Source organism: Gavialis gangeticus, unplaced genomic scaffold (assembly GCF_001723915.1).
Source record: "Gavialis gangeticus isolate Ggan-Ray unplaced genomic scaffold, GavGan_comp1, whole genome shotgun sequence".
NCBI lineage: Eukaryota > Metazoa > Chordata > Crocodylia > Gavialidae > Gavialis > Gavialis gangeticus.
In genome coordinates this window covers 99,964,430-99,978,179 of record NW_017729025.1, presented here as the reverse complement: position 1 = coordinate 99,978,179, position 13,750 = coordinate 99,964,430, and the positions used below count along the sequence as shown (strand labels likewise).

The 13,750-nt window shown below is 41.6% G+C and overlaps 1 protein-coding gene across 2 annotated transcripts in view; it reads left to right on the top strand.

The window, feature by feature from the left end:
* Window positions 1–13,750, top strand: part of LOC109298924 (transmembrane protein 263-like) — a 363,651-nt gene that overhangs the window by 223,693 nt on the left and 126,208 nt on the right. The window contains exon 1 of one of the 2 annotated variants that reach the window (XM_019519339.1): window positions 5,652–5,736. The exons of the other annotated variant lie outside the window; for it this stretch is intronic. Coding sequence (XP_019374884.1) covers window positions 5,721–5,736 — 16 coding nt within the window. The 5' untranslated portion in view covers window positions 5,652–5,720. Of the gene's footprint in view, window positions 1–5,651; window positions 5,737–13,750 lie in introns of those variants that run through there. 2 annotated transcript variants of the gene reach the window in all.

The window sequence follows — 13,750 nt, the reverse complement described above, 5'->3', positions numbered from 1 at the left end:
AGTTCTTAAAATAAAATAAGCAACACACCCACAGCTTTTAGACAGCTTGTTGTGATGGGCCTGATTAACGCATGCTGGTGTTTCATTTTCTTTGTGCTGGTGGAGATCAGATATTCTGTAGTGGACCATTTTCATTTCCACCAGCTGGTGGGAATAGCAACAGGAATTTTGGGATTACAAATGTTCAGGCACCCAAAAAGGAAACAAACTCAGTTTAAGAGTTAAATCCCATCCCAGAGGCCTAGCTTTTACTTTCCTGGAATTATGAGATTTGAAAAGCTTTTTTACTGCCATGATCCATCTTTTTATTTCCTTGGTACCTTCCAATGAAACACATTCAGCAAAAAACTCTGGTATCAACCACCGTAATGGTGTGATCACACTGGGGTATGCATTTGTTTTTCATTTATATCCTTTAGATTGCTGGGGATGCATCTATAGTGATGCAGGCTTCAGTTCATATGGGCATTTAAGCCCCATTAATATCAATGGAAAATGAGCAGGTGCCTAAATACTTTGCAGTTCTCTATCTGATTTTTTCCCCCCATTGCCACATACAACATACCTGGTTAAGGGATTTTTTGTTTAATCTTTTTTTCTCTAATTTGGTTCTGCTTCCAACACTGGACTTCTCTTGCATTTAAACTTAAGTACCCCTTACCTGTGGTTTTATTTATACCAAACCAAAGGCAAATTGCTGATGTTATTCACAACAGATTGTGCTGCCTGAGGTGTGCAGATTAAATTTGGAGTGTTAAAATTTTGAATCCATGTACCATGTTTCTTCTTACTTAGTCCCTTCTCCCCCCTCCCCCCCAAATGATTTAGGAACAGTTTCCATAGCAATAATCTCTTCAAGTTTTCCAAGTTCTACAGGAATGATTTTCTTTCTCCTCCTCCTCAACGATTCAGGAAAATGGAGCTTATTACAGATAAAATTATTTTCCTCTTTGATTTGATAGGAGACTAGCAGGGGCACTCCACAATCCTGGGGAAAGCTGTCTGTAGCTCACTATTGCTCTTCTAAGATGAGAAGCCCAGCTGGGCTGCCCACTGCTGCAATTTGCTTGACCTAAAATAGGTTGTGTCTTCTCCACTGTTAACTTAGACAATAGTTTGAATTGCACATAATTTTTCAAGCAAGCGGGACAAGCAATGAAATATCAGAAGTGAATAAAATCTTAAATAACCAAAGGAATAAGAAAAATAATGCTTCTAAGCTGCTGTCATGTTCCTACAGCAAGGCAGATAAGGTGCCACACATATAGGAGGAAATAAATTCCCTAAAAAAAGGCAGCATAAATACCCTCTGAAAACTTACAAGAGCCTGACAGGATGTTAATGTGGGTGATTATGCTAAAATAATTATGTGGAGCAAATATCCAGTAGCAGTTTAAAAACTGAGAAATAGGAGCTGGGATGGAGCAGCACACCTAAGGCCCACCTAGCAAAAATCAACCCCAGGCATGATGGGATGCTGAAAATGTAGATTTCAGGACACAGAGACTCATTCTAGTTTCAAGGGCAAAGTCAGCATGTTTTCCTCTAGGGGCACATGACAGGGAGTGACTTCCATTTCTAAACTGATAGCCACTCAGCTGTTTAAAAAAAAAGATACCTATTCAGCAACCTGGCATCACCTGGGCTAAAACAGTAAGGCTTCCAAGGGGAGAATGTGTAGCTATAATTTCTAGGTATGGCTAGGCAAACTGTATTTTAAATCATCACAGTTTCTGGCCAGATGTGCCCACTAGGGATCTAGGAAATAGAATCAACTTTCCCTGCTGAGGCATGTAAGGCTATGGACAGACATTCATTCAAAAAGCCTGAAATTTATTCAATCTTTGCAGGTTAGTCTAACCTGGCTAGGCTGAATAAGTTTGTAACCGCACAGACATCCCAGAAATGCAGGCAGATGCCTGCAGTGGCTCAGGCTAGAAGTTGCGGGGGGCGCTAGAGCAGCCCTTCCTTCGCTTCCACAGTGCTGAACTGAGGGGGGTCATGTCCAGGACCCCATAGGACGCTCTGATTAGGGAGGGGTTCTTGTCCCCACTCCACCCCCCCAGGGAATTGCAACGCCATGTTTATCACCCCTAACTCTGTGTTTATCAGCCCATTAAGAAAACAACAGAGGGACATTACCAGCTACCTGCTGATTCTGCCTTTGTCCTGTCTGCCTCAGCATGGGCCATAGCCAGCATGTGGTCTGCTAGCTGATGCTGCAAGGTGTCTATGCAAGGCAAAGGGGACGGGAAATCCCTGCTTAGCAGGGAGTGGTGAGGGAGTGGGGGAAGCCAGGCAGACACCTGCAGTCTCTGCAGAGCTCCAGCTAGGGAGCAGAGGAGACGGGCCAGCGCTACTGTGGAGCAGAGAGCCTCGCCCAGCCCAGAGAGCAATGCCAGGATGCTAGGGGAGTCTAGCTTAACTTAAACCAGCAAGGGCTCTGGGACAGATGTTGCATAAACCAGTTTGCCCCAAATCAGTTGTCTGATCCTACATTCAACCACGTTTATCTCAAACCAGTTTTAGCCATTTTCAAACCAGTTTATGTGCACTGAACATCAGTTCTGTTACAAGTTTAAACCAGTTTCTGATCACTTTAACCGGTTTATGTGTAATGTCTGTCCCTAGCCTAAGAGCATCAGCAACTCCAGGCTGGATGTTTGCAGGCGGAGTTTAGATAGTGGGATGTATATTGCCCTTATCCTTAGTATTTCCTTTCCCCACTCAAGATTTCTGGCCAGATACAAGGAGTTGCACAGTTAAATGAGAATACTGTGGGCTCAGAAGGAGCTGAGACCCATCAATGAAATGCCAATGGATGAGAAGGGTCACCAGGCCCTCTTTGATCTTCCTACTCTCCTGGTTTTTATTCCAGGTATATGAGGTCAGCAACTCCATTTGCTGGGCAGGGGCTGACATTTCCCTGTTCTTTTCATCCTGGGAGAGACCTTTCTGAATGTTTAAAAGTACCTGTGTTTTCATTCCCCAGTTATCCCAGGTTTTTTAACTGTGACTTTGCACAACTTAGATGGTTTAGATGTTTTAAGATTTCAGAATCCCTTCTGACTTCACACTCTGCTTGTGCTAGCTTCAGCCTTGGTGAAGAATGCATCCTTTGCTGATCTTGAAAAAGACCAGTTGAAAAATAAGTTAAATCTGAGTCTCCCCTACTAATGGGAAGGCATTGCTGAGTACCAGACCCACAGGAGTTATTGCTTTCACTGTAACTCTATTTAACCCAGTCACATCATACGTATTTTTAAAAACTGTCAATGACCCATCTTTACAATAAATCAAAATATTACATCAATAGAAGAAGGAAATTACAGTTGCTTTGGGAATTGCAAAATTGAATTTCCCAATCTTTGTGAATTATATCCTAGCCTTAACATTTATTTATTTACATTGGAGTATCTGTCATTTTTGTCTTGTCAAATAAGTATATGATGAGATCAGTAAAGAGAAAGTTTGGACTCCAGAAAGCTACATGTCCCACTACTGTTACAGCTTTCAACAAGGTCACCAACTGTGTTGTGTCTGCAAGACCACTGGGACTTCTGAGAGCATCCCACTAAGGACATACAGACCACTTGAAAGCCATCCGATGACAGTGCCTTTTGGTCATTCATCACTGACCTCGACTGGATTTGTGCTGCAGCAGCAGAACACTGGCAGTGGACCTCAGCCTCCTGCTTTGCTTGAGATAAGTTAGGAAGTTCTTGATATCTGGGGCCATTGTGCTTGATAGTTGTGTGAGAGGGTGGTGCATAATCTATATGCAATTGACATAGCTACTTTAGATTCAAGGGTTGTTTTTATTTATTTGTTTGTTTTTCTGTTTTAATTATAGCCACACCCCTCTAGCTATAACAAAGGACCTGTCAGGATATCTGCACTGGCCCTATGCATATTGAGGGAGTTAGAAAATAGTGGTTCAGATTCATTCTGGACTGAAGTTAGGCAAGCAAAGTCTCAGCATGGGCATAATGACTTTCATCTCAGCTTGGTGGCAGATCAGTTCAGCTGTCTAAATTGCCTGTGTGCAATGAGAAGCAGAGTGGTGCTTTTGCATACTTTCTGTATTCATATTTATAAATTAGAAACTGCCTGTATCTCAAAAATGAAGCGTCATTGCCTTCAGCTTATAAAGAACAGCTGACACCTCCATTAAAACTTTGAAATGTTCCCTTGAGAACATTGTGAGAGCATCTGTCTTATCTGTTAGTGGTCAGAGCACAGAAGTGGGAGCAAAGTGTCCCTGATTACTGAGAGTGTAGACAAAAGATCAAACACTTGATGTCGAAGCATCCATCATTCTTACTGAGCATGTCTGCTCTACATTGCAAAGTTCTAATTGAACAGGTCAATCCTGCTCCTGCTGAAGTTAATCAGAGTTTTGTTGTTGCCTTCATTAGAAGCTATACTGAATCCTAACCTACCAGAATCCTTCCTGAGATAAATAAGACCTCAGATGTCTTTTAAGGGTAGTCTTAGTTGGATTTTTCCAGAGACCTAGCTAAGAAACTAGAACACTTTTTGAAAAAAATGTCAAATCCCAAGGCTGGCTAGGACTGACTCCTTCAGTTGAACAAGGCTCTTCCAAATATTTCTAAAACACTTTTAATATGCCATATGTATACTATGTCCTGCACTGTTGTTTTGCTTCTGCCTCAGTTTATACCAATATGAAATGGTGCCTGCCTCTTGGAGATATTTGAAGTGCAATTTGTTAATATTTATAACTATTTCCTATCCTAGCATAAGTAATTCCCACTCTTTGCTGGGCCTTCTTTCCTGCAGCATGGAACAAAACTTGTCATGACAATGCACCAAGCCTCAGTGTCAACTTAGTTCAGATTCGTTTTAAAGATTTCTTCCTGGAGAGTCTTATTTTAAGTTTACATGTTCCATAGCTTTTAAGATGGAATAACACAGCTAAAATTGCTGCTTCTTCAATGTCTCTTACTGGTCTTCTCTTTCTGTACTGGTTTCTCAGTTGGTTAACTCTCCAGGGCAGGAGCTCTCTTGGTGTTTGTATACCATTATATCACAGAGCTCATTGTTGGCACTTTACAACTAATGATTGAAAATTGCTTTAAAGAAAAGCAATATATTGTTCTTACAAGCAGGATCCTCTAGATCTTCTTTCATATTTCTCTTAATCTTATTATTCTGTTTCTTTCTCCATTTTTTTATTTCTAAAGTTATTTGAAAACAATAAATACATTGGCCACCACAGTTGCTACACTCCTTTGCTATGGCATAAGCAGAATTGTATTATTTTTTCACAAAGCTTTAGGAGCTTTGTGTTCTACTGCAGCTTTGGAACGAGGGTTTCCTGTGTGTGTTTAAACAGCTAGTGCGAAGGAACCCATAAATACTCATCCCTGCTTACTCCCCTATTTCACCTTTGCATCATGCCAGCTAACATGGAATGATGTATTTGCGTATCCTTTCATAACATTGATCACTCCAAGGTCTCAATTTATGAATTTAAGATACTTTGCATATGTATGACATCAATTCATTTCAAAGTACAGAGTAATCAAAAGGCCCTGTTCAGTGCTAGCGAGAGTTTGACAGCTTTGAGATGAGAACTATGTACAAGTTGTGCTAACTCCAGGCATCCCATATGTAGGTCCTCTCCTTCAGGTGGGAGGAGGAGGACATAGACAGTCTGAGGACCGGGGACAGAGGTGTTTTGACTTGCAGGATCAATGGAATCACAAAATGGTAAGTGTCAAACCTGCAGAACTTCCACATTCAAGTGCTTGACTGCACTTGAATTCTCTCCCCTCAGGGGAGAAGAAAATGCTTTAATTTATGAAGTGTCACAACACATTACAGCACATCACATTCCAGCACGACACTGCATGGGGCTGACATTTGTTTGCTTTAATTCCTCAAAATAGCTTTTATTTAGAGCAAATGTTCTCTGTTAATTCAAACAGTTCTTATTCTCTCCTGCTCTGTACTTGCCAGTTCCCATGGGGACAGTTGTTCCTGCTGTGCTCTGCCCCGTATTGGTGAGCTGTTAGGCCTTGTCAGGGGTCTTAATTATTTTTCTTATTAGTAACAGAGAACTTCTTAGTTGCCTCCAAACCAAAGCACACATTAGACAGAATGCAGCAGTGCTAGTGTTTTTAGTTCTGAAGCAGTATATTCCAGGAAGCTTGTGATTCCACCAGATCTTCAGAAGTAGTGTCCTTAGCAGGAGACAGGATCTGGGGACTTGGTAGCATTCTACAGGACTCATTTTACAGGCAAGAGATAAATGAAGACAGATCAGGTCCCTTGGACACAGTTTATATAAAGGATCCTGTTGGGAGCGAAGGTGACAGGAGCCAACTCTACAAGGCTGCTGTGTATAGTCTTACTATGCAGACCACAGCCCGTTCCCAGTAGAAGGAAGATCAAGATATGACTCTTAGACTCAGAACAGGACACTCTGAGGGGGGTCTGTATCTCATCAGAGATATGAGATGGTGATAGCAACCAAGGGGGGCAATATATTGGGGTCAGTAAGGCTCAGCTTGTACAGAGTGGTAGGTTTTAGAGTTACCACCCCTGGAGATGAATGGACACTTCATACCTGTCAGAGCCATAATTCCTGGCTCTCTGAGAACTCAAGCATCAATTGCTGCATCATATCCACTTGGGTAACATTCTCAAGTTTTTCTATGCAATATGTATTAGTAGTGGTAAATAAATACATTATGAGAGTGTCCAAAGACCTATTGTACTGGTTGCTGTGCAAACAGAAAAGAGACAGTTGCTGATGAAAGACTATGTTAATTTGTAATTAGATGTGTGCAAAAGAAATGTTCAGTCCATAGACTTTTCCCTTTTGTGTCTTTTGGTGGTCGTCTCATGAGCATAGTAAGTGTTGCTTAGCTTGTGAATGGCTAATAAAGATAATAGAGAAGGGAAAGAGAATGTGGCCATACCATTGTCTTTAGTCTATGGAATGAAATGACTTCAGCAGGGGGAGCAATCCAATTTATGAATTTTCCTGCTGGATGTAAGTAAAGTCAAACCCATCTCCTTAATGTGCAATAAATGTTCTTCCTATATGAGTGAACACCATGCTGTTTATGGTGTTAGCATTCCAAGCCTGTAAGGAAAGCCAGGTAAACCTACTTAGGGATTTTGGAATGACCAGGAATTCAAGGGCTGGTCTTACTGAACTCAAGAAACAGTCTGATTCTTCCTTTAAATTCTAGCCTGATTATGTTTGGTTATGTTTACTTCTGTTTGGAAAGATACATGCCTGGGACCAGTTAGGAGCCTATTGGGACATTAAGTCTGTCCCTCCAACCCCCACCCCAGAGGTGTAGATATTCCACTGAAAGGTTGATTTGTTGGGTAACGGTATTCTTGCTTTCCCCCAGATCGATTTTAACTTTTTATTGATGGGAAGGTATTTAGAAACAGGTGACAGCAGCAGTTTAGGTAGTACAGTTTGCCTGTTTCTCTGCAAGTTTGAATAAGCAGTTATAAACATACAGGTAAGGGACTCTGGACTCCTGCCAAGACGACATAAAAATTGTCTGGCTGGAGGGATCATACCAGTGTTGGGTCACTCATTAGCCACTGGAGACGTGACCTTGCAACTTGTGTGTGGCTTTTCTTGGTTTGGCTTTTTCACCCCTTTCCCTTGTCATCCTGTCCCCCTCAGTGGCCCATGTTTCTGTATCTGTCCTGAGTTGGAAAGAGAGGATTGCCAAGTCAGAGAGCATAACAAGAAGCAAGGAATAATGGAGCACAAAATGAGCAGAAATAGGCACTGAAAGTCCTGAAGCTGTTGTCACATGGGTTCTTGGCAGTCTTATTGCTGATGCCTCCACTGGTCACATGCTTGGACCTTTTTCTTACCTCCCACTGTGTAAAAAGAAACAAACCGACATCACAACATCCAGAAATCTTGTGAGGGTTAAGTGTGAAATGCAGAGAACTCTCCATGCCAAGCCTGTGAATCTGTCACCTCTACTCTCTCTTAGGCTATAGGAAACACAAATTCATCAGCTCTTCAGCAAATAACATATTATGCAAATACATGTTCTGGCTTGAATTCAGAACATGTTTGTATTTGTTCTGTACCTCCAGAGGAAGCACTTGGCTGCCCTGTGATGGAGAGCAGGAGCTCAAGACCTGATAGAATAATGGTAGAGATCATTTACTGTTAGTACCTTTTTCCCATTCAGTTCTGTTAGCCACATGAGCAAGGCAAACTGTTCTTGAGAAATGAATGGGAGAACAGTTGAGGACTGGGCAGTGGGAGTGAGCAAGCAAGTTGCTCTGTCTTAACATCTCAGTACAATGAGTGAAAACAAATGAAAATTAATGGCAGAGAATGCATCTTACTTTTCTTTCCTTCCTTTCCAACCTATTTTTTTCTCCCCACTCTGCAAAGTAACTTGTAACCATTTAGTCATAGCCATACCTAAGGCCTTTCACTGCCTGGGGGTCTCTACATATGCCACATGGGACTGGGTCAGTATTCACAGGGAGTTTTGGGACCTTTATGGTTTTGGATGTGGGATTTTCAGAGAGGCTGAAACAATCTTTCTGTATAGTGCATCTCAGGAAGGAGGGGAATCTGGTATTACTGGCACCCAAGTACAACCAAATGTTCTCAATAGGTATTAAGCCTAGTTGCATCAAACCCCTTCCTCTTAGGGTTACCACAGCGATGATGTCTTGTTTTAAAGAAGAGATTTTTAAAGGTGTAATAAATGATCTCTTGCAAAATTTGGTCCAGGTGACTTTGAGAACACACTCTTCCCTTACTTTATCAATACAGTATCTATAGAGCTGGTCCTCCTAGACCAACCATCATGTCTTTTCTGTCAGTAGCAACTCAATGCCTAATTTCTGTCGCACTGCCTACTCCCTTCACTTTCTTCCAGACCTGAAGACAGGTCAATAAATTACTTCTGCTATCTGATTCAGTGCTGGTTCTTCTGTGTTGTGCCTAAACCCTTATAGTGTTAAAGCTTGGAGTGCGAGATCAACAGATGCCCTTAACTAAGTTAGCAGCCAGTTGGTTTAATCAGAGGTAGGTAGAGGCACAGCAATTTCAGCATAAGGCCCTCAGTTCTGAAACTCACTTCACAACCTGGTCTGTCACTGCCCAAATGTCACCCTTCAGGAAGCTCTGCAAAGGTGATCCTAAGACCAGCTCAGAAAATGTCCAGGCAGAAGGGAAGGAATGATTCTCCTGGGTTTTTTTTGGTGATGGAGAGGGGATCCACCTTTGGTGAGATGAAGGAGCAAAAATCTGTGATGCTGAAGAGCCTTATGAGGTTTCAGAAGCATGTGTGATTTGTACTGAGATTTTGGATCCCGTTTTGTTTTTTTTAATGATGTTGCATGAGAGATTCAAATTCTTAAAAATTCCTAAAGAAATTAACTGAAGTTAATGATAGGGTGGAGACTCTCAATTCACTTTTAGTTTAATTTCTGCATCATTTTGACTAGCCTAAAAATTTCCAACCATAAGAAAAGAAAGCCTGAGCAAAAGGAAGGGGTTGATGACATCACGTGAGGGAGGAAGGAGCCTGCCTTTCCATGTCACTGGTAGAGTTCTGTTGGGAACTCTGGCTTTGATTGAAGAAAATACGCCGGAGGTCTGACTAGCACTGGCAGCTTGGAGCGTCTCATACCCAGATGTTAGGCTCATGCTTCCAAGAAACATCATCATCAAGTCAGGACACAAACAGTTAGGACAGGTGAAAGGAGAACAAGCTTGTAATTTTTTAAAAGAAGAAAAGCAGTGATTTTATAAAATGCAGTTTACAAGGATCCAAACAACAGAAAGTTGTAAGTGGGCTAAAAAGAAGGGAAAGATTTTTAGCATCAGGGGAGAAGAGGTTCTTGTTTCTCAGATACTGGCTTCATGTATTTTGGTATTTTTCTTTAAATTTCAGACTAATGCAGCTCCATGTGTGCCAGCAATATGGGAATAGATAATGTAAATGAACTCCTAGTATTCCTTCCCCTCTGCCTAGACATCCTCTTAGCTGGTCTTAGGATTATATTTCTATATCATAGTTTTTGGTGCCTCGGTCACTGAGCAAGATGTTGAGAGATGACCACAGCAGCCATTGAAGTCAGAGGGGCTGAGTGACTCCAATTTCAGATGCAGATCAGGACCACATGTCAAATACTGGACACTCAAAATTAGAGGCTATGTCTGATGTGGTTTCCCCATTTGTAAAAAGGGGGCACTCATCTAATACTCATAGTATTGTGCATTAAGTAGTTCCTTATTAAGTGATTTGAACATGCAGAGTTATAAACTGAAAAACAAAAAATCCTAGCTTCAGGAAAACTCAGTACTGGGGGCATTTCCCAAAATCCATAAAAAGAGTAAAAGGTGGTGGAATCTTTTTAAATAGCAGCAGAAGCATTAAGTCTGTTGCTAGCTAATAGGAGTGACCTCAAGTGCAAGGAAGAAAGAGGTCTGCCTCTTTGTTGGGCAAGTGGCAAAGCATAATAAGATGTTTAAAAAAAACACTCCCAACAGTTCTCTGCACAGTATAGAAAAATAAAGTGTAGCATAGTACTGACTATGTTTCTCCATCCCACCTTTTGCACCAGTCTGCCCATGCATTGCATGCAGGACTCAGCAGGGTTTTGCTTAGAAATCACTGGGATTATCTTCCAATTTTTCTCAGATAATTCAGTCAAGAGGTTATATAGAACCTAATGGTTCAGAGCCTTGGAATCACTAAGCTACAGGCTTTAGGGTGCTCACAAGCTTCTGTCTGGACAGAGCAGTTCAATATTTATTTTGTGTGCTACTAATTGGCTAAAAAATCCATTTTTCTTTTATTTTCTCTTGAAGTTGTTTTTGAGGTTGAGCAAGGGCAGAGTGACTTGGGTATCCTAGTTTTATGAGACTTCTCAGCTTTGCAAGGCATCTTCATGATTTGTCCCACATGCTTCAACTGGCTGGAACCAGAAGGAATTTGAAGTTCATCAGTTGTCTTCTCTGAGTCCCTACCAAGCTGCCCATCGTAGTGATTAATGGAGCCTGGTGGTACTCTGCATCTGTTCTCTACTTTCTATCTCCATCCAGCAGTCGAGTGCCACAGATTCAGTTGCACGTTAGCGTGTGTAATGATTCAGAAGGGAAAGAGCATCTCCTGTAACACACCACCTACTCAGCAAATCCTGGAAGTCTTTTTTTAAAGTGGAAAGGGAGGCATTCAGACAACCAAATTGTTGAAAGGAGACTGTGTATGGTCAGGGAAGGGGAGAGGGGGTGAGGACTAAAGACTCCTACATGGGCCTCCATCCTTTTGCCTTGTTTCCCGGTGATGAGTGTTATCAACTTATGCCTTCTCTCACAAATTTATCCCACATGCCTTCCAACAACAGGAACTCCCAACTGCCAAAAACTTCCCTACACCAGGGTTTTTAACAAATAAATGGAAATGAGATGAGTTGTCTTAGCTGTTCCAGTATTTACAGGATAAATAGCTTACATTTCACAGCCATCGATACCTTGGCACTTTAAGTCCATTAACTTGCTGGCTGTTATACACATCAGTAATAGGCTGACGCTGATTTAAGATTAAGAAAACCACTGTTTTAAGCCCTACATTTGGGACCATGTATTTAAAAGGTGACCGCACCATTTGGTAGGGGATTTGGGAAGACTGCAAATGTGACATATGACAAATTCATAATTGGCTTGACTTGATGGCAGTGGGCATCTTTCTTGCCCCAGATTGGGAATCAGCAGGAGGATCAGAAATGAACAATGTCAGCTCTGCCATGTTTACTCCAAGGTGATTACATCTGACACCTGGAGAACCAGTATGAAATTCTGAAAGACCCTGGAATGGCACATAGTGCCACCTTGGAGCAGTGTGTTTGAAGATATGAATATAGGCAAGGATGGGATTTTCTCCCCTTATCAGCGGAGGGTCACCTAGAGAGATATCTTACATTGCCTGTGCTCACTGCTGACTGTTCCACTGAAAAGAAAATCTATTCAGCTTTCATTCTTGTATCGGACCCAGCGCAGTAGTATCAAAAATAGTAAGTTTATCTTTTGTGGCTGATTAGTGACAGTTCCTCTGCCTCTGCTGTGTAGTTTAAGACAATTCTGTCTTGTTTTGAAGGAATTGAAGCAGACTTTATTTATTTATCGATGACTGGAAATGAATTCCCTGCAGCCTCCCTCTTGCATCCCCTGGGTGGCAGAGAGAAGATGTGTAGAATCTGAATAGAGCCTCTCCCGCACTTAGCCGCCAAGGCCATTATCTGGGCTGCCTCAGGAACGTTTCTTCAGTTTTTCCTGTGGGTTAGAGCATTGGAAGTTGGATTTTATTAAAAAAGAACTAAACAGAGAGCCTTTGTCAGAATCCTATTCTCCTCCTGCTCTTCTGATCTTCAGGAGCGTGATCTCCAGATGTCCCTTTCTCTTTCATTTTTGCATACCATATTATACCCTCTGTATTGTTCTTTATTCCCTCCCCTTCCCCATCTTAGTCTAAGTATATTTTGTACATGTTAATCGGAGCTTCCAATGCCAGTTAGAACCTGCTATATTACACGGCATAAGCTATGCAAGTGCTAATTCAGCTCAATCTTGACTAGCAGCATGGTGTCATTTCCCCTCCTGGGCTTCTCTGGATTCTAGGTTATGCCATATTCATGAGCAGTGAGTTTGTGATGTGAACAGATAGTTCCTAGCCATTTGTGTGAGGCCCAGTAGACTGATTTAATTGTGCCGGAGCCACCAAAGCTCAGTCCAGGTCCTCAAAGGTGCAAATGCAATCACTTTCCACATCAGCAACTTCCTTCTGAGTTGTCCCACTCCTGAAACAATTCTCTTAAATTGATGGGTACGTTATCTCATATTTAGTGTCATATATCTCCATGAGGAGCCGGTCTGTCTATTCTTTCCTCATCCATTTCACTTCCACTGTTACGGTCCCAGTATACCACTGTCTGTGTCTGTCAGAAATAAGCCTCTGAGTATCGTTATCCAAAGTTGCATAAAGGATGAGGAGAGAGCAATACAGAGTAAATTTAATACAGAGCATGTGAGACATAATCTGTCAATTTTCTGACACCAGTCTGTGAAAAGTAAAGACAGATTGCTCTGTGGTCTTCAGCAAAGTTCACCTGAGTACCCAGCTGAAGCTTGGAGGGGCCAGGATGGGAAGTTGTCAGTGGGGTTATCCATGCATAAAGCCACTGAGCTATGTTGAGCATCTGTTCCATTATTATATCATTATCATTAGTTAATTTCTCAATGCCTAGTCAGTGGAAGAAAGAGGGTGGAGGTGGCATTCCTTGCACTCTGAGTATTTCTGCCGGATACTTCATTTTCTTTGGATACGATTAGTTTATTTGGTGGTCGTTAGCTGAAAAAAAAAGTCATTAAAGGGGCATAGGTGCCCTCTGGAGTCACTTGCTTTGTGTTGCTAAAGGAAAATGGCAGTGTAATACAAAATATAATCTGATCACTGAATCTAATTACAGACAAGGGTAAGCTGCTAAAGCATATTTTTGTAAGAGTATTATAACAGTGTTCATACAACATTTCCCATCTTGAAAGCAGTGAACAAATATCGACTAATCCTCCCACCAGCCCCTGAGGGTGGGAAGGTAAACCCATTACTATTTATTAAGAATTTGTTTCAATTAACTTTTAACCACTGTTAAAACAGCAATAAGAAATTCTATAAAAAAGCAGCACTAACCATACAACTTTGCACAACCTCTT